The 18,878-nt window shown below is 37.8% G+C and overlaps 1 protein-coding gene across 3 annotated transcripts; it reads left to right on the top strand.

The window, feature by feature from the left end:
• The first annotated feature begins 2,929 nt into the window (after positions 1 to 2,929).
• On the top strand, positions 2,930 to 17,366 carry Cyp4aa1 (Probable cytochrome P450 4aa1). Of its 3 annotated transcripts, none has more exons than XM_022076481.2 (12): positions 2,930 to 3,132; positions 7,902 to 8,074; positions 8,616 to 8,722; positions 9,720 to 9,810; positions 10,625 to 10,810; positions 12,584 to 12,647; positions 12,789 to 12,915; positions 13,446 to 13,503; positions 14,160 to 14,269; positions 15,283 to 15,568; positions 16,375 to 16,554; positions 16,787 to 17,366. In XM_022076481.2, the coding sequence occupies exons 2-12, from the start codon at positions 7,906 to 7,908 to the stop codon at positions 16,960 to 16,962; spliced, it is 1,554 nt and encodes a 517-aa protein (XP_021932173.1). In that variant the 5' UTR covers positions 2,930 to 3,132; positions 7,902 to 7,905; the 3' UTR covers positions 16,963 to 17,366. The 3 variants fall into 3 exon arrangements, with proteins under 3 accessions (XP_021932173.1, XP_021932165.1, XP_021932183.1); XM_022076473.2 differs by lacking the exon at positions 2,930 to 3,132 and adding an exon at positions 4,208 to 4,412; XM_022076491.2 differs by lacking the exon at positions 2,930 to 3,132 and adding an exon at positions 4,222 to 4,412 and having other exon boundaries at positions 15,283 to 15,520.
• Positions 17,367 to 18,878: the final 1,512 nt, after the last annotated feature.

Here is an 18,878-nt window from a genome sequence, read left to right as displayed (position 1 = left end):
TGTGTGCTTTTAATTTTAAGAAAACTGCTACAGCTAATGACTCGTTAAGTTTCCTGACCTGAGTTTATTTGTGATGGTGGGATATTCTATACGGTCTGAAACCGATAACTAAGCCAGCAGAGGGGACCAAAACACAGAAAGTAATCGTAAATTTACGTTTAATAATTTGTGTTTAACTTTAGGGAAGGGAAAGATACATCGTTTTTGTGACTCATATAGGCAGAAAATAACAGAGAATTTATATTAAGTTGCTTCTGTTTTCAGTTTAACCTGTTTACACATCAGTATGTTTTAAATTCTGGATTAATATTTTCTCTACACACAAAATGCATAATATAGCCTACATAATCTTGTCTTAATGAATTAAGAAATTTTAAACTCAGAGCAAGAATATTTGTATATTGCACTGTACATCATAGTCGTACGTAAAGAATCGGTTAACACAGAGTGATACCCCCCCCCTCCCTAACATTATAACCAAATTCCAGCCTCGGTCTCCCACGGCGTCAAGGCTTTGTGAATCCATGTTCCATAGATGGGGGATTAGACTATCACAAGGCCTCTGATATTAATGAAGCAGCTTCTTTTCTGCAGTCCGAATCACAAACCTCGTGTGGTTTTCACCACGCAGTTTCAATGTTTTACTAAAAAGACTGGCATTGATGTTTGTTGACTGTTCGGTTAAGCGTTTATATTGCGTTGAGTCTTATCTGGAGCTGATTTGTTAATTTCATGGCCCAGTCAATTTACCCTCTAGAAGGATCCTCCGGTACCCTTTGTAGAGGAGTGTGTGTGGGCCCCAGACCTGGTCCGGATGCGGGGGGGGGGGGCGAAGAGATAAATCTCTACCCCTATCGATAATCAAAGCCCGGTATTTCAGTCCATAGCTTTGTCACTATTCTGATTGAAGGTGATGCATATAATTTAATTACGGCCAAATAAAAATACTCATTAGGGAATTTATGTCACTACATTCAGTGGCTTATTTTCACGAAAGGTAAGTTACGCAAATGAGTCTGTACGTTCTACTTATTTTGTCGGACATCACATCCTGCGAGAATCCTTCTTTTGAAATTTGGAAAAATACAGACTTGTTTAAGTCTCTCCAGGCGACAACCGGAGCAGTACCTTCAATGGCCCAAGGTCACCTCCTTTTCACTTTATTTTTTACTATGTAACCTTTCAAATTAAAAAGGCGCTGTTAATCTTCTACCAGTTACTGAAGTAGCAAATAGACTTACGATGAAAACCAAACAACCTGTGAAATCAAGACTACAATATTACGAGCTGATGTACTGAAAAGTTGAATTTTATTTGAAGACCATTCTCGATTTATGGATATGATTAGAGTTAATGTGAGACAGTAAGTATCGTAAGGATGCACGCTTTTCTTATTCGTAGCTTCAGATTAATTTGGCTGGAAAATATATTACAGGCAATTGTAAGATTTCGTATTAATATGCTACATATAATACAGTCTCACAACATTAGTGTGACTTCGACTGCATATTATTATACTATTTTAGTTATATAAATCCAAAATGATAGCTCTAGATAGGAATGCGGACTGCGCTGGCTAGAACCTAGAACCTCTCTTTCGAAGACCAGTTACACGCCATTACTGATGATCTAAATAAAATGTGAATTCACATTTTGGTCTTCTGGTTTATTGTCATACTCAAGACCACAGTCTGAACATTCTTTCTTTCTTTCTTTCTTTCCTTCTTTCTCTTTTACCCTCTTTTACCCGTAGGTGTCGAGGTTTTTTTATTTATTCATTTTGATCTATTTGGACAATGGTAGGACTCCTTGGATGAGTGATCAGCCCGACGCAAGGCCTCTACCTACACAAACACAGAAAGACGCGGACAAACATCCATGGCTTGAATGGGACTCGAACCCACGGTCCCAGCGGCCAGGAGCACGAGGTCCATGCCTCAGACCGCGTGGCCACTGCGTCCAGCGTATGAATATCAAAAAGTTCAAATGTAAAGTTGTCCCTACTGGTACATTCCTGTTAAGCCTGAAGACGTATTTGACATTGGAGGTGCCATTCCTCTTTTCTTGACGTCGGCATCGCGTGAAGGTGAGTGGTCAGCTGCACGCCCTGGCCGAATTACCCCAGAGGAATTGGTTCCCGGGACTCGGTGAATAGGAGGCTGGATTGGACGCAGAGACGATCTGGACGCCGAGTCTAAAAGACAATGAAAATTGGCCACCAGTTTTGAAAAATTAGGTTTTCCTGGTCCTTGGGGTCCAACGGAAAAAACTATTCTTGGCTCGAGATAAAACAGTTGTACCACCTTTGAATAACTATGTATGTGTGTAGATGAGGGACATCTTCACCACGCCGTGTTGTGTTATGAGAAAGCACGATGTTACATACGACGTAGTCGTAAACATTAACGCCTCTCTGTAGGCAATGTTTTGTTGATGGTTGCGACATAAGGATCACCAGTGAATAAAGGTCACGGTCGTTTCGTTGAGTGCATGTGAATCCAACAGGATTTACAGAGACGTGCATTCATTTCCGATGGCTCACAAGTAATTTAAAGACGCCATTTCAGCGCAAGAGTTTACCGTAGTGCACACGACATTAAGTAGAACAGACCAAAATAGCAGAAGTCGAAGTCTTAAACACCGTCAATGCACAAGCCCGTCGTTTTTATTCATTTTCTTTCTCTCTTTTTTATGAATTTATTTCCTTTATTTCGTGATTTACTCTCCTCCGTTCTGTCATTTTTCTTCTTTTATCTGTTTTTGTGTCTTCCATTCTTTCTAAAAAAAATTATTATTTGTTTACCTTCTTTATCTGTTCTCCTATATTTTTTCGTTCCTTTTCTTTTTTTCCTTTCTCTTCATTTATTTCGTAATCTATTCTTTATTTAGCTTCCTTTACTGTTCTTTTCCTCTCTTCACGTTTTCACTTGTTTCTTTCCGTCCGTTTCTTGATTATCATGTTTTCGTGCCTTTCTGTCTCATTTTAATACATCGACAATAAATTAACAACTGCGTAATAACAGAAGTGGGAGCCATGGATTATGTAATAGAATGTATGTGAGGGTACTACGACTTAAAGTAGACAAATGGATCCTATTTGATTGCAGGAAAGCAGCACCGGCAGTATTCAAGGTACATTATTATTAATTGCTGCTTGTAGTCAGTACACTTTCTGAATCCCAAACACTGTGTAACACAGGTCTTCTGAATCACGTAATCATGTGACAACACGCGCTACATCGCCTGTGTTGTCACTTGGAACAAGAAAGCTGCAGTTTGTCAAGACTTCGTATTGTCAGATGATTATAAATAATGAATTTAAATTAATAATAAAATCTGTTTCTGGATAGCCGGTCTAAGTACTTAGATTTTAACTCATATCTCTATAATACGAAGCAGAAGTGCCAACCATTGCACCTGAAATTTTTAACCTATCTCATAGTTTGATTGCAGACATGTTGCGTCATCTGTCCGGGAAGACTGACAACTCCTAAAGAATTAATTTGGGGGGGGGGGGGGGGAGAATCCTTCATGTGTAGCTGAGTAACTCATTTCGTAAATAAATGTTTAACCTCTCATAGAACCCGAAGGGGCATTACTGTGCTCACAGGAGGCCTCTGCTTGACATCATAAGCCACTTGAATCCACTCCACTAATTCCATGGAGCAGAGTGGCAGTTGGTCAGCTGGTAAATAATTCCTCGCCTTTTGTGGAACCGGAAGAGCACTTGTCATATGCACAAATGGCTGCCACTAAAGAAATGTTGACTACGAAGCAGATTTGCATGACGCTGGTAACCAGCAGTAAGCAGCTGGTAATTAAATTTAAAAAAAACATTGTAATGTAACTCAATTGTGTCTGTACAATGACGCAGAAGCAAAGAAGTGAACCTGACGATGGCTGAAACATGCTGTTCAAGTGAACAGTGAACAGAATGTGTGGAACGTGATTTGCAGAAAACCAATAAATCATCAGATCCTGGTGTTGGCAGCGCTGTTGGTGGCGTTTCTCCTCGCCGTGGCAATTGTTTTTTTTTATACCATCGTGTTTGCTGCAATATCAAGTAAATTACCTTGCAAAGGTCATCGTATGCTATATTTACTACAGCATCGGCTGTATAGGTTGGCCTTGCCGCTGATGTGTTTTTCATTTTATTGACCCAGTTATTTAACCAAGTGGTCCACAAGTTTTATTTTTCTGATTCCATCAGAAACAGCTACGAAACGTGAATGTGTCCTGTTGGCCCTGGGTCTGTTCGATTAATCGTTGATATACAAGGCACTGGTCATCCTTCGCACCTTGTAATTTTCCAAGGCTGTCACCAAACCATTTATTTTCCTTATGTCCTCGTTGGCTCATATTGCTTTAGAACGTGGTGAAAGACGCACAGGGTGATCTGTTCAGTCCAACAGGTACGTGGAACTTACACTTTACCCGAATATAACAATAATGAACACAAGTGAGAGTAAAGTCAGCGCTTGCTTTGTACGACTCTGAAAGGCAGTCTCATACTCTGACTAAAAAACATTGATTACAAGTGTCTGAAAATAAAGTCTCAGTAAAATGTTTGTACCTAATAAGTATGACGCACGTGAATCATACGTGTTATGTATTATTATTAGAATTAAATTACTAACGGTGCAAGGGACTGGATTTGATTGTTGGAAACTGGAAGTAGGAAGTGAGAATACCTTGCTGATATTGTCCACTGGTAGGAACTATAAAGAAAATAAGATCTTAATGTTAAAATTTATTCTACTGTGGTTAAGAATTCAGGAAATGGAAATATGTGTGAGAATTTAATTACACACCTACATATATTTTACACAGAGTTCTATCTGATCATGGATAGGCTGTGTGAAGGGATTCGGCAATACATCTTCGGGTTCCACAGAAGGCGAGGAACATATTCACTGAGTGTCTATCAGATTTTTTAAAAGCACTCTACACCGTCGAGTTCATTAACAATATAAGGTGATGATAGGCTGCTGATTGCGAATTTCATTAACATAGTTGACACGGTTAACGTAAACGATCCGCTCCTATTCGAGACTGTCTGCATCCTTTCTCTGTGAACTACTAAACGATTTTTTAATTATAAATTTTCAACTGATGCTCTTCGTTAAAAGTTGTTTACCTCCATTAATTAAGGTTAGCATCAGTCCAATATAATTTCCACTTATTTGAAGCTCTTACAGCGTAATATATATAGAATAAAAAACTGCTTATTGTACAAAACATTGGTGCATGATTTAGTTATATAGATCTCATTAGGATCCACAACTTTTATTTATTTATTTATTTTGAAACTGTTAATATTTCATGAAGTACGAAGTCATGTCTATAGGTAGGTATTTCGTATCGCATTATGTACTGTGTGTTTTGTTGTACATGCAGTGAAATAAACTTTGCTACAATCAGTTTGTATCTGCAATATAGGAACATCAAAGTCAACGAAGAACGTAAAATCACAACTTGAAAAGCAGGTGAACTCATGGACAACTTTCCACTTTTGCGTCCAACTTGTTCTTCGCCCTCGACTTGTCCACATTATTTAGCAGGATCGCCATCTCTGTTGTTCGGTTTCTTGCGGTGTTCCGTCTTACCATTTCCGCATTGAGTTGTTAATCAGTAGGTATCGTCTGTCATAAACACTCAGTTTTATAGCACGTAGTAACTTACAAATAAACATATTCTGCTCTCTCTTTTAACCTAACCTATATCGCCCACTGAAGACCGCGTGCTTGCACGTACGATTCTTTGAAGGCCAAATAGTGCATTTTGCATTTTCACATTTTCTTCTTGCTACCTCTTATTCTTTCTCTCTGCTTTCATCTTTTTTTTCTTTATTTCCTTCGATCTTCCTTTCTCGGTTCTTTTTCCGATCGATCAGTTTCCTTTCGATATTCGTCTAGTTGGTTGTTGACACCATGTGGACTTACAAGCAGAGTTAATTCATTTTAGTTTAATCTCGATGTAAACACGTAGGATAAGTAAGCTTCCGCACTTCCCATTTCTGAAGACGCCATCTCATTCATTGGTAGCTGTCATGCACATAATAATTACTGTAGCACGCGTCTATAAGAACGAGTTCCTCAGTATCAGTAATGTTTAGAACATTGAACCATTGGTTCTTACGTTAAGTACACAGTGCAAGTTTTGTTGCACAAAATTGTTTTGAACGTCTGATATGATACCACTGTAATCACATCATAAATACTTTACTTTGGCGTGGCTTGGCAGTACAGTTACCCGAAAGAAACAGGTGCACGATTTATGTCCTATCAGACGTTCAGAGCAGTTTTGTGCAGTGAATACTTGCACTTTTTAACTACTTAATACAACAACCAGTAGCAGAATTTGAGGTTATCACGGCGGTGAATACGAAGATGGCTGTCTTCTGGGTTACAGCGCCATGTTGTCTAGTACAAGTTTACCAACGTTTCAGAGGTCCTTGCTACATCCGTCATCCGGGATATGATCATTTGTCATTCTATCAGACTAAACGTTTAATTTAAACGATTTATGGGCATTTTGAGAGAATGCCTGGAGAGGATGAGAGCTGTAGAAACCTTAACCTTGCTTGGAATTATAAAGCATTAAGACTGGGCAACAGCAGGCTTAAGAGATTATGAAATCAAATGAAATATTTATATCGCGAGGAAGTGATGCACGAAGGTTGTGGTCCCCTGATCATGACGGTATGAACATGTTTATATACGAGAGTGTGCAAAGGCATCGGAGGCCACACACAGGTGTAACATCACAATGTCATTACACGTGTTCTGTTTTCTAACAGCTCAGGGATGTCAAATTTTGGAAAACAAAGACGATTCGGACTGCGTTCCGATGGAAATATTTTAACGAATTCTTTACATGTTCTGTATGTCGTCCATGTTGCAAGCATTAGTTACTTGTCAGGAGACTCGGTATGAAGGTGGTGTCAGGGGGGTTATTTTAAAATTCCGGTGACCACGCAATGTAAGGCACACACAGATCAAAGGTTTGTGTCGTGGATTTGAATCCCGCCCATAGCGTGTCTCTTTTATCACTGCCATTCTTCATATTCTCCCCCAAATTTCAGGTTCTTTCGTGGGCAATACATGGCTTAAGAACCTGGTAAACAAACCTTGTGGTTCAATGTTTCCTGTCGCATCTTCTTCGGAAAAATGAGTGCTAGGATATGATTTTCTAAGGACTGAGAAATATGGCAGGTTCCGGGGAGACGGTTTGAAAAAAAAACCCTGAAAAATTACTAAAGAACCTTAGTTTTAAATTATCGCCTTGTTCACCTTCAAATGTCAAAAAATAACGTTTAAAAGCAGATTACTGTTTTTATATATTATTAAAAGACATCAGTAATTTGTTCAACATATAACAGTGTTTCGCAAATTCCTTGATCGCCTTGTAGAACACTAAACCAGAATTAATTTTCGGTCATTTGTTCTTTCGGTGTAGAATCAACCAACATAAAATTGTTAACTAATAAGCATCCTTGGTTTCAACAGTACTGAACAAGAGTGGAAAAGGACATGTGTCCTTTGTAATGCTGCATACTTCACTGACAATGATTTTAATTTACTAAACGTACTAGTCTTTTGTAAAGGTGATAGCATTTCTTGCAGTCTGAAAACATGTTTTTTATTATTTAGTTAAATAGTCGTTACATAAAAATATTTTTAGTATATGTTCCTAATGTTGCTTATGTCTGGCCAATAATTCCATGCGGAAGAGATCTCCAGAAGTCTACGCGGCGTATAGCGAAACAGCTCTACTTACTTTCATCATACAGAAAAAGACATGGTCTGGTGTGTGTGTGTTTTTTATTTATTTATTTATTACTCGGATAGAGTCTGGCCCACTGCAGGTCATAGTTACTTTCGCTTTTGCTTCACGTCTAGGACGATGTTCAACGACCTTTGGCCCCTGTGGAGCTACTGCGTGGTCCTGCTATTAGGGATCGCGTGTTACTTTCTGTCCGGTTGGTTCCGGATTATTCGCTTCGTCCTGCAACTGTCAGGACCTCCCGCTGTGCCCCTGCTGGGAAATGCTCCCCTCATCACTAACCAACAAAGTGAGTTTTACTGATCCCTCTTCTTATACAGGACGATCAAAAGTCACACAAACCATATTAAAATATTTATTGAGTTTTACAATTCAATACAATTCGACCGTCATGTTGAAACCTGCTAGCGCCTCCTGTCCGTCGGTCTTCAAACAGGTTCAAGGATCGTTTTCACAAATGCAACAAGTATTCATCGTCGAACACTAACTTCTATGTCGTGTCTTACGTAGTTTGCCACAATGGGTTCAGGGATACATTCCCGATTCTCCTGTGCCAAGCAAATAAACAATAAATATCTTGTCACATGACCCTTTCCGTGACATAGGAACTCTACACCGGGTAGCATCAAACATTAAAAAAGAGTGAATGAACGCCTTGACCATTTCCAGCAGTTTATATACGATTTTTTCTTTCTAATTTCAGTGTAATTTTTGATCATTTTTTTACAAACAGAACATTTCAGTAGTAGGTTGCCTGACTTATCGGCCATTCTGTAATTAAACATAAAATGCATAAAACTTATTTCATCACGTGTGCCTATGTTTCACAGGACTCTTAGAACTAGGTAAGACAGCTTACAAGGAATATGGCCCGGTGTTTCGTGCGTGGGTTACAGTGATACCAACTGTTGTCATACTGGCACCAGAACATGTACAGGTAGGTACCAGCACCATTTTAAAATACAGTGAGTACCAAAAATGTATGCTGCCACATTCAGCCGTTGATAGCGTAGTACCACCATCCTGAACTATCAGCCTCAAGTTAACGTTTCATCATTCTGTATTTTATTCTGTAAATAACATTGGCTGTGAAACTTATGCATAGTGTTGCATAATTGCTCAGCTAATCATTAAAATCCCTGCCTGTTATGGAAGTGGGATATTTGTTACTAACCACCCAGTTGATGGAGGCAAAACGTCTGAAACGTTTCAGTAAATTTCTGCCAGACCACACGGCGCTTCAGCCTAGACGACAGTCATTGTAGTTTATTATAGAGTTCACAAAACACTTCTCATCATTTAACACTACGCTGAGACATTTTCGTTCAGTACCAGTACCTGTATATCGTGTTTGTCCAAGACTCATTTTAATGTAATCTATTAACAGCTCAAATAGTCTCATTCCTTTAGATAGTCCCACCAAGAAAAAATATAGTGGGTTAACATTGTTGTTAAATATATTAATTTTGTTTTTTGTGAGTGTGTTCCCAGGTGGAAGAGTTTGGTGTTCCTCCTGTCAAGTCTAGTAGGTCCATAACTCATAAGTTTGCTTTGTGGTTGCACTGTCTCGAAAACACCGTTAACACTGATACTGAAAAAGACTGTTATTTAAGCTGAAGACACTCAGCTGTTCTTTTTGCATTCATACAGCAGGCAATAGTAGACAAAGAAGAAATTTTAACATTAATCCATTAATATAATATTTAGGTCACTTCAAGTATCCATATATATTTAATTAAAAGATTTAAAGATAATTTAAATGCCTGGATATTACAATATAACAAAACAGATTTATTGCATCTTTCTACCAAATGATCTGTTTTGACTTTCGCTTGGTGATGTTTTACAGTTGTCACAGCAGTTAATGTGCTTTGGCATACAGCCATCAAGTTTAACACTTCTTTATTATAAAGAATATATATGAACTTTTGCAGGTCATCTTAAGCAGTTGTAAATACACAGAAAAGATCTGTTTCTATAAACTGCTACACAGCTTTCTTGGACAGGGGCTGGTCACAAGCAGTGGTGAGTTTAGAAGGAAATATAATGGTATCAAATTGTGGATCAGTTTGGTAACCTGCATCTATTCATAAAGAGACCACTATCAAAACATTCACCTTATTGAATAATGTATCAAACAAAAGTTACATGTCTGTATTGCTATGATTTTTGTCAATGTTCTGCACACTGAGCCATATTGGAAAAAGAAATTATAATATTTGATTCTAGCTTCATGTAAAGTAAGGATTATTAAATTTGTTACACATAATTGTAGCCTCCCCCCAACATAAAAAGAGAAAATTTAATCTTCTTATTTCCTTTTTTTAACTTATTTTCTGTCTTAGTATTTTTTCTTTCCAATCTCTTATTTTCTTCTTATTCTGTTTTTTCTGACTATTTATTTTAATTCGATATTTTCTGTCTTTCTCATCTCCACCTCTTATGTCCTTATCTTTTTAATTCCTATCCTTTTCTTTCTTTGCTTCTTCATCACCAGCATTTTATTATTTTTCTTCCATTCCATCTCTGTGTTCTTTCAATTCTTTTCCTTATTTTTGTTTATGTATTCTTTCCTGCTTTCTGTTTTCCCCTTACTTCTTCTTACCTTTATTCTCTCTGTTCATTTGTCTCTCATTCATGGATGCCTTATTGTTCCTATCTTCATCATATCTTTCTCTCTCAGTGTTTTTTATTTGTTTTTCAATTACTTATGTCCTTTCTTCTTTCATTCCATCTATCTTGGTTTCATTCTCTCTTCCTTAACATATTTCTTCTGACCATTTCTCCGTGTGAATTTATTTTTCATGCATGTAAACCATATTAATTTTTTATCTTGCAGGAGAACAGTGGAGACATCACAGACGTCTGATACAGCCGAGCTTCCATCTCAGTATTTTGGAGGGCTTCATAGAGACATTCTATGACAGTGCCCAACTCCTGGTGGCAAAACTGAGCACTGAAGCAGACCTAAGTTCTATTAATATCACAGCTCCTATTAATCAGTGCGTGCTGAACATTCTACATGGTGAGGAGCCAACATATGTACTACCAGTCTTAAAATAGTTATCATATTAACTAGTGAAAACACAAATGCCAAAATCTGAAATTAAGTTTTAGATATGTCTGATAGAAAGTTAAAAGGGACAGACTTCTTTACTTCCACATGGTCAGCCAGTCATACATGTAGTCTTGGTTCTGATAATATTGTCTACTTTCTGTACTCCTCAGACGTTATGGTGAGCACTGTAGATAAATGAAGACTGAGTACATGGTACAGTTGTTCAGTACGAAGGTTGCTAGATGGTCTGCTGTCAGTACTGGAGCATAACATTTTCTGATATGAAGATGGCTGTCTTCTGGGTTGCTGCACTCTGTAGTCTGGTAGAAGTTTACTGACGTCAGTAAACTTCTTCCAGACTACATTGTGCAACAACCCAGAAGACAGCCATCTTCAGAATCACCACTGTAAAAACCTCAAATCCTACATTTTCTGATATGTTAACCAAGTCCTGTGGCATTGGATGGGGGGACGGGCGAATATTTTTACACTTGAATATAAAAACTTGGTAGAAACAATCAGTGACTACTGAGCTTGCCTTTTGTTATTACACCTTGTACTTCAGTTCCACATGATGATTTTTCTATTTTGGAATCATGGAAGTTCACATTGTTTCCAGGGTCCTGAAATTCATTTCTGTACCAAGAATCAGAAAAACATCATAACCTATTCTTCGATTGTTCCACCAGGTTTTGCAAGAAAAGGGGTTGGTATGATTTTCTTCTTAAAAGCAAAATCTATGTAAGAAAATTACTGTTTTAATAAATCCTCTATCACACAGTCACAGAATTCATATTCCATGATGCACAATCACAAGTCACAACATAGCACATGCATGCAAACAAAATTATGCAATTAAAGTAATGAGAAATGTGATGCAGTGTGCTACAGCAAAAGCCAGCATGCAAGCAGGTAGTCAAGGTTTGGCTAACATCTGAGCTAGGAAGGTCATGCAGCCTCTCTGCCCCGTAACACTACATTGTATCGTATCTTTTGTAAATGTATCTGCATGAACAGCAGACCCACGTTAAGCCAGGACTAGGTAGGTAACATTGACGCTGACTGGAGCTGATTAAGATGCAAATTATCTCATCAGTTTCCTGTGATGGAGTGCATGGAATACCACTAAATCACAAAAGTAAGACTTTATTTTGTTCTTTCCAAAGTGTTAACTGGGCTGAAATGGCTAACATAAACACTCCACCTGTATTTACTGTTCATAGTTTTGGTTATAATGGCATTCTTTCTGTATCTGTATTTCCTAGATCAGGGGCTCTTAACTCATGGGTCACAACCCAAAACTGAGTCTCTATGCTGTTTTGGCTGTGATCCTCTTTACTAAGTTGAAATTCACTATACAAGTATGTGATGTGATGGGTACATGGAGGTGTGTTGTGTGACACCAAGTTTATGTCAGTGTTGAGTGAGGCTAGTTTTTTAACTCTTAGTATCACAAAAACTAAACTTTCAAACTGACTGCAACCAACAGCATGCAGCCTTTCAGGTACATGGCCACAGTCTGAATAACTTAAACTTAATTAGGTATAGATTGAAAGATAATATTAAAATTGGATCTTATAGAAACAGATTATGAAGATGAAAATACCAGTTATTAATAGTCAGTAAGTTAGGAGTTTAAACATTGTTGATGTGACCCCTCCACCCTATGGCACCTGCATCTTTCCCCAGATGCAAGTCAAATTCTGTGAGAATAATTCAAAATATGTGTCACGTTTACAGAGGCTGTTTTGGGGATACCTATGGCTACCAAGACTACCGATATTTTAGATTCACCATTTCGACAGTAAGTGCACTAATTAGATTCTGTTGAAAGAAATGTGTGGAGTTCTACTTCCATGCATTCAACACTTGCCAACTTTGCTTTTACCTTGAATACATGTCTTGAAGGGTATTATATATTATAAATGGAATTGGGATGTTTCAGAGGGAAGGTGGTGGCACCATATCGCTTACTTCACCCATGGCTGTTGCTGGATTTAATTTACAGACTGACAGATGTTGCAAAGCATGAGTTACAGCAGCAGAAAAATATCAATGACTTCACCAGAAAGGTAGCTGTTAACTCTGTGTATTCCATGGAAGCAGGTGATGTAGATCAGTTGGTGACATAGTATACATCCTGTCATATTTAAAAAGTTCCTAGATTCTGTTTCCAACATACTTCCTGTATTCATGTGCCAATAGGAATTTCAAACACAGAGTTTATACTTTTGTCATAGATGGAAGAGGGTGTGCATTGATAATAACTTAAAAACAAATAAGTTTTATGATTAATATGTTACTTTTAATATCAGCTACCTTGCTATTTTGATTTACAAACAATACCTTCCTAAGCTAATGATAAACTAAAATTCACATTGAGATTTGACGTACTCACAGTGGTGAGTGTACATGATTGTCTTCTGGGTTCTTGTACTATGCAGTATCATATAAGTTTATTGGTGATGAGTAAGACACTTTAAATAAACTTGAAATGTAGTTTACTCTAGTAGAGTCCTTTTAGGTTTGCTTTTCAACCAACTTGAATTCAAAAAACTTGACTAGTGTGAAGGACACTTTATATTTGTATCTTGTGTTGCAGATATTAAATGAAAGGTGCAGAGGAAAGCAAGCCCAAGATCCCCTACCTGGCTGCATGGGTGAGTTTATATTATTTTCTGGAAGTAACCACAGGGAGCTGTTTCACTTTATTTTAAATAAAGATGTAGCAGCTTCATATATATATATATATATATATATATATATAGTTGTCACTGTTCTATAAGAGTTAACACATTTTGTACCAGTTTTCTTCCCAAGGTTACTGCAACGGAAATCACATTAATTGTAAATAGAAGCAATACTATTTCCTTGTCTATTGGAAGAATTTTTTTTATTTATTTAGAAGTCAACTTCCTCTCCAATCCTTTTAAAGTTTACAATCCAGAAATGTTTCCTTCCAGCACTAAGGCCAAAAATGTACCTTCGTAATCCCTTATATTTACTGCCTGTGTCATGGTATTCATGGAAAAATTGCTGCTCCATTGTGGGGCTACAAATCAGCCTCAAAGAAACTGAAACAACTATTGCATTAGCAAGTCTTCCATACCATTTACCTGGATATGAAAACTGGCATCTGGGCTGATAATCAAACTTGGCATCACAAAATACAAAGCACTCAATGACAAAAGACCTTTCATCACAGACTCAGCTATTTAGCTACCATGAATCAATTGCAGAGGTCCCATAGCATGGGACACATTGAAATGATAATTTAGCCATTGAGATGATAATCTGGTGCTGTGCACTTTTGCAGGAAAACCAGGCAAGAAGTCATTTTTGGACCTGATGATTCAGGTGACCAAAGAGCATGAATCATTCTCTGAAGAAGATGCAATTCATGAGCTCTGTACATTCATGCTGGCGGTATGTGGAAATCTCACTGTTGTACAGTTCTGACTTTCTTGCTTTCTCTTTCTCACTGAGGGTTGCTGTCGTTTTCATATCATCATCATCATAATTGTTACCATCACCCAGTCATAGTCACCACTGAGACTATACTACCCAGCCATCATAATCTCTGCTGCTGCTGACATTGTTATTATTTTACCCGTTATTTTATCTAGGTGTGAAATATGGTATCTCACTTTAAGCAGAGAACACAGATTAAGAACGGCCATGATGAGAAAAATATTAGTACCTGACAAAGAGGTAATAGCAGGGAGAAAATTTCATAATGAGCACTGTAATTTGTACTCTTTGGCAGGTATTATTAGAGTGATCAAATCAAGAAGGTTGAGATGGGCAGGGCATGTAACACACTTTGATTTGATTTATCTGGTGCAGGATAGGGCAGAGTGACTTGCTGTTGTGAACAGCACAAGTAATTTAACCAATATATATATGATGCTCACATGAAATCTGTTTAATGCATGTAACATGTGTTAGCAAACAAAATGTATTTCAGAAATATGTACCCTATGGGCAAGGTTTGTCTCAGGTACATAGAAGTAAATACCTTGTAAAATGTAAGATTGGATCATCAGGTAAATTAATAATATAAATCACATATTTGTACAGCACTGACATTTTAATACCAGTTATATATTATGTATTAAAAATATTAGTAACCATTTCATTTTTATTTTAGAATCTGCAGTGACTATTATTTAGTATTTATTATTGTAGTTTTAAGAACATTATATTTTCAAAAGTAATTCTGAATTGTAACAGGTCACAATGCGTAATTCGTTGAAAGTGAAGGAGATGAAGAGGAATACTATATGTAAATAAAGCATTGTATTCCTTAAAAGGCAAGGAATATTCAACTAAGTAATTATCAGCTTCTGAAAATGCACTCTGCTTCATGAATTTACTTATAATTCTTGTTGTTGTTATTGCTGTTGTTGTTCTTGAGCTGAATTTGTTCATGTGCACAGGGTCAGGATTCAGTGGGGTCTGCCTTGGCATTTAGCCTGTTTGAACTGGCAAGACACCCACATGTGCAAGAACTCGCTGTACAAGAGCTATATGATGTGTTTGGAGATGACCAGCGGGTACCTAGCCTTAGTGACCTCGGACGACTCACATACTTGGATCAGTGCATCAAGGAGACCCTGAGGATGTACCCCAGTGTGCCTCTGATATTTAGGACACTCACACAGGATGCCAAGCTAGGTACTGCAAGAGTTAATGGTCAGTCAGCTGATGAAGAAATTTTCACAGGTGTGCCACCACAAAGTTGCAGTTACGCCATGAATTTTTATAAGAAATTATAGATTTACACATTATACTTAGAAAAGGCAATAACTTATCTTTTGTAGTCAGAATTTGTAATATATGTGAACATATTTGTAATGTGTGGACACACACGAGTGGTTCTTCATCAGTAGTTTTACTCAACACGTGCTATGTTTTGTTTTCATATGTTGCACTCTTATAAGATTAGGATTTACATGCAGATACATATTTGTGGTCACATATAATTTTGTATCCTGTTTTTGAGAGGTGATACTTTGTGGTGTGCCATCATGCATCTTTGACAAATTAGGGTATGTTGTGGCTGAAAAAAGTTTGTGGTACACTGATTTATAATATACTCTTAGGGTAAGAGACCAAGATCCACATCCATGCAAAACTGCATGTAAAGTTGTGTTTTTATACATTTTAATATTTATGTTTCTAGGTTGGGGAGACAAAATATTTTGAACTACATATCAAGCAGTCCCTGAATCTAATGTGAATTAGTTACTAGTGAATGTAACTTTTATTTGCTACTAAAATTTGAAGTTCTTTAACTTATCACATTATCAAAGGTTTTATTAGTGTCTGATAGCATTTCACACCCACAGTAGTCTGAGCTACTCCTTGGCAAAGAGATAGTGCATTCTGATTAAGGGATTTTTCTTCCTCAGTCCTTTCAGGCATAGGTTGGAATTTTACAATAAAATATGCCAAGACTGTTTTCTCTCACGTATTTTCTATTTAATTTTGGCATCAAATCAGGGCAGTGGGATAATGTGTTGTTTCAGGCCAGTACACTGTCCCAGCAGGCTGTGGGATACTGATCTCCCCGTTCGCCACACATCATCTGCCTGGAATCTACCCAGAACCTGAGAAGTTTGATCCAGACAGATTTTTGCCTGACAAGGTAGAGAGCCGGCATCCATATGCATTTATCCCCTTCAGCGCAGGGCCCAGAAACTGCATAGGTGAGAGCACAATCAGAAATTGGTGTTGTATAAAATATATTCTGATTTAAATCTAAAGAACCTTCTTCTCTCAGACAAGCCTATTTCTGTTGACAAAAAGCCAGGGATATTTAGACATATTTCTGTCATGGACAAGTTGTTCAAAAATCTAAGTGTGGTATATGCCCTGCATAGCATAAAAAGGCATAAGCAGAGTAAGGAGCAAGTTGAAAATATGGAAACTGACATACAGGTTACAGGTTTGCATTGATGGAAATGAAGACTATCATCTCTACTATTCTAAGAAGGTACCGACTGTCCACTGTGGTAGGACATGAGAACCTGAGGCTGATGTACCGCATCACGATACGTGCTAGTGGTGGCATCTGGCTGTGCCTCACCCCAAGGGTGCAATCCTCCTATCACTAAACTAACAAAGCCAGTGAGTAAGGTCTTGTTAGTCCTGTTGTTATCTAATATGGAAGAGGCTGGTTTTCTGTTGCATGTACAGTTGGCCTCCCTTTCAGAATGGTCTGTTTTACAGTGGTCATAATTTATGGTGGTCCTGTTTATGAATATCCACATTTATAATGTGTATAATATCCATCAATGGATAGATTTGCAGTGCAACTTCCAACATGATGGCTGCCGAATAACTTAGCATACTCCTAGTTTTGTATGTTGCTTGGTATAGAGCTTTTGCTATTAAGTGTCTTTTTATTTTCATATGTTAAACAGTCTTAAATGTGTATTAAAACATATTGCTGAGTGATTTTTCAAATGTGAAATGTAAATAGAAAGTGAGTTTGGAAATTAAATGAAAGGCAACTAAATTTGTTATTTACAAACATTGCCCAAAATCTCAGAATTAGATCCAGTGACCTCTTATGACCCCATTAAGATATCCTTTTATCATTCCATGCTTTTTATGTAACTTTCATTCCCTTGTAATGTAAAATTATCTTCGGTCTATGATTTTGTTCCGTTTTGAACCTGATTTATTTCTAAATCCTGAAATCCTTTGGTTAATATTATAATTTATAGTTTTACTATAATTTGTAGGGTAGTTCTGTTAGGGCACTGTATAGTCCGCTCATGTTCCCTTTTATAAAGTGACAAGGCCTTGAAGATTGAGCCATGCTAACCTTCATGTTGATGCTGTAAGAGAAGTTAGCAACCATGTTAATGGACCTGCCACTTAGTGGTAGCAATCAGTTTTCAGGAACTTCTTATTACTTTAAAAATCTATCAGTATGTAACTTTCTCTTACTGTGTTGATGATTACTTAGGATGTCATGGGCCTGATGAGAAATTATAGAGTGATTATGAATGTTGATTTTTAAGGGCCGGCCGCAGTGGCCACGCGGTCTGAGGCATGGACGTCGTGCACCTGGCCGCTGGGACCGTGGGTTTGACTCCCACTCAAGGCATGGATGTTTGTCTGCGTCTTTCTGTGTTTGTATAGGTAGAGGCCTTGCGTCGGGCTGATCACTCATTCGAGGAGTCGTACCATTGTCCAAATAGATCAAAAATGAATAAATAAAAACCTTGACACCTACGGGTAAAAGAGGATGAGAGAAAGAAAGAAAGATTTTTAAGGAATGCAGGGGGAAGGAATATGGAATAGGATGTTAACAGGCTACAGCCTGTTTAAGACACTCTCCCAGAAAATTCTATGCAAGTAAGTGAAAGTAAGCTTGTCCCTATGCCTCAGCTTCACTCTGAGAGTAGAAATATGGCTCCACATTCTTTATATAGGCATTAATTGGAGTGTCAGGCTCAAACTGCCACCATTGCATACTGGGTAAGTAGCATCTGGTTCCCACTGGGTAGCCTTCTGAGCTAATCTGAATGTTGTAAAATGAAAAGCTTTGCTCATATCAGGATTTGAATCTGTCTTCTTGACTGTAATAATCACATTTCTGACAGGTACCCCCCCCCCCCAAAGTATAGTTAAAATATGTCTCCTGCCTGGAATGTGCACCTTGAACCTTCCAAATATATTAACCATTATATAATTTACGTTTTGGGGGGATAGGCAGCGACAAATGCTGAAAGCCATCGTTTCACCAAACATTTCAGTTGTCATCTTCTGGGTGCGTCTGCCGGAACTCTGGATATTTGTCAGCATCGACACGACCTACACCTGAAAAACCGAAGGGAAAGCCAGCCGTGAAAACATAATGACAAGGCATTTACCATTACTCTGCAATGTTTTTGTTTTTCAAGTTCTAAAGGACTTTTCTTTCAGAGCCTCATTAACGTGGTAGATGCATACGTCCTAACTTTCCCGTTTCAAACTCCAAGGACACTATAGGTATACGGCAACTTGCTTTCGCTTCAAA

This window comes from Zootermopsis nevadensis, unplaced genomic scaffold, assembly GCF_977971745.1.
Source record: "Zootermopsis nevadensis isolate Lab colony 2312 unplaced genomic scaffold, Znev_1.0 Znev_ptg000017l, whole genome shotgun sequence".
In the NCBI taxonomy this organism is placed as follows: Eukaryota; Metazoa; Arthropoda; class Insecta; order Blattodea; family Termopsidae; genus Zootermopsis; species Zootermopsis nevadensis.
Note: the sequence above shows the minus strand (reverse complement) of the source record. Positions and strands in the feature narration are given on the sequence as shown.

Excerpts from the sequence above, each read along its gene's own strand:
- Cyp4aa1 (XM_022076481.2), top strand. The coding sequence starts at position 7,906 with ATGTTCAACGACCTTTGGCCCCTGTGGAGCTACTGCGTGGTCCTGCTA. Across the intron at positions 8,075-8,615 it reads CCTCATCACTAACCAACAAA|GACTCTTAGAACTAGGTAAG; the intron begins GTGAGTTTTACT and ends TATGTTTCACAG. Across the intron at positions 8,723-9,719 it reads TGGCACCAGAACATGTACAG|GTCATCTTAAGCAGTTGTAA; the intron begins GTAGGTACCAGC and ends GAACTTTTGCAG.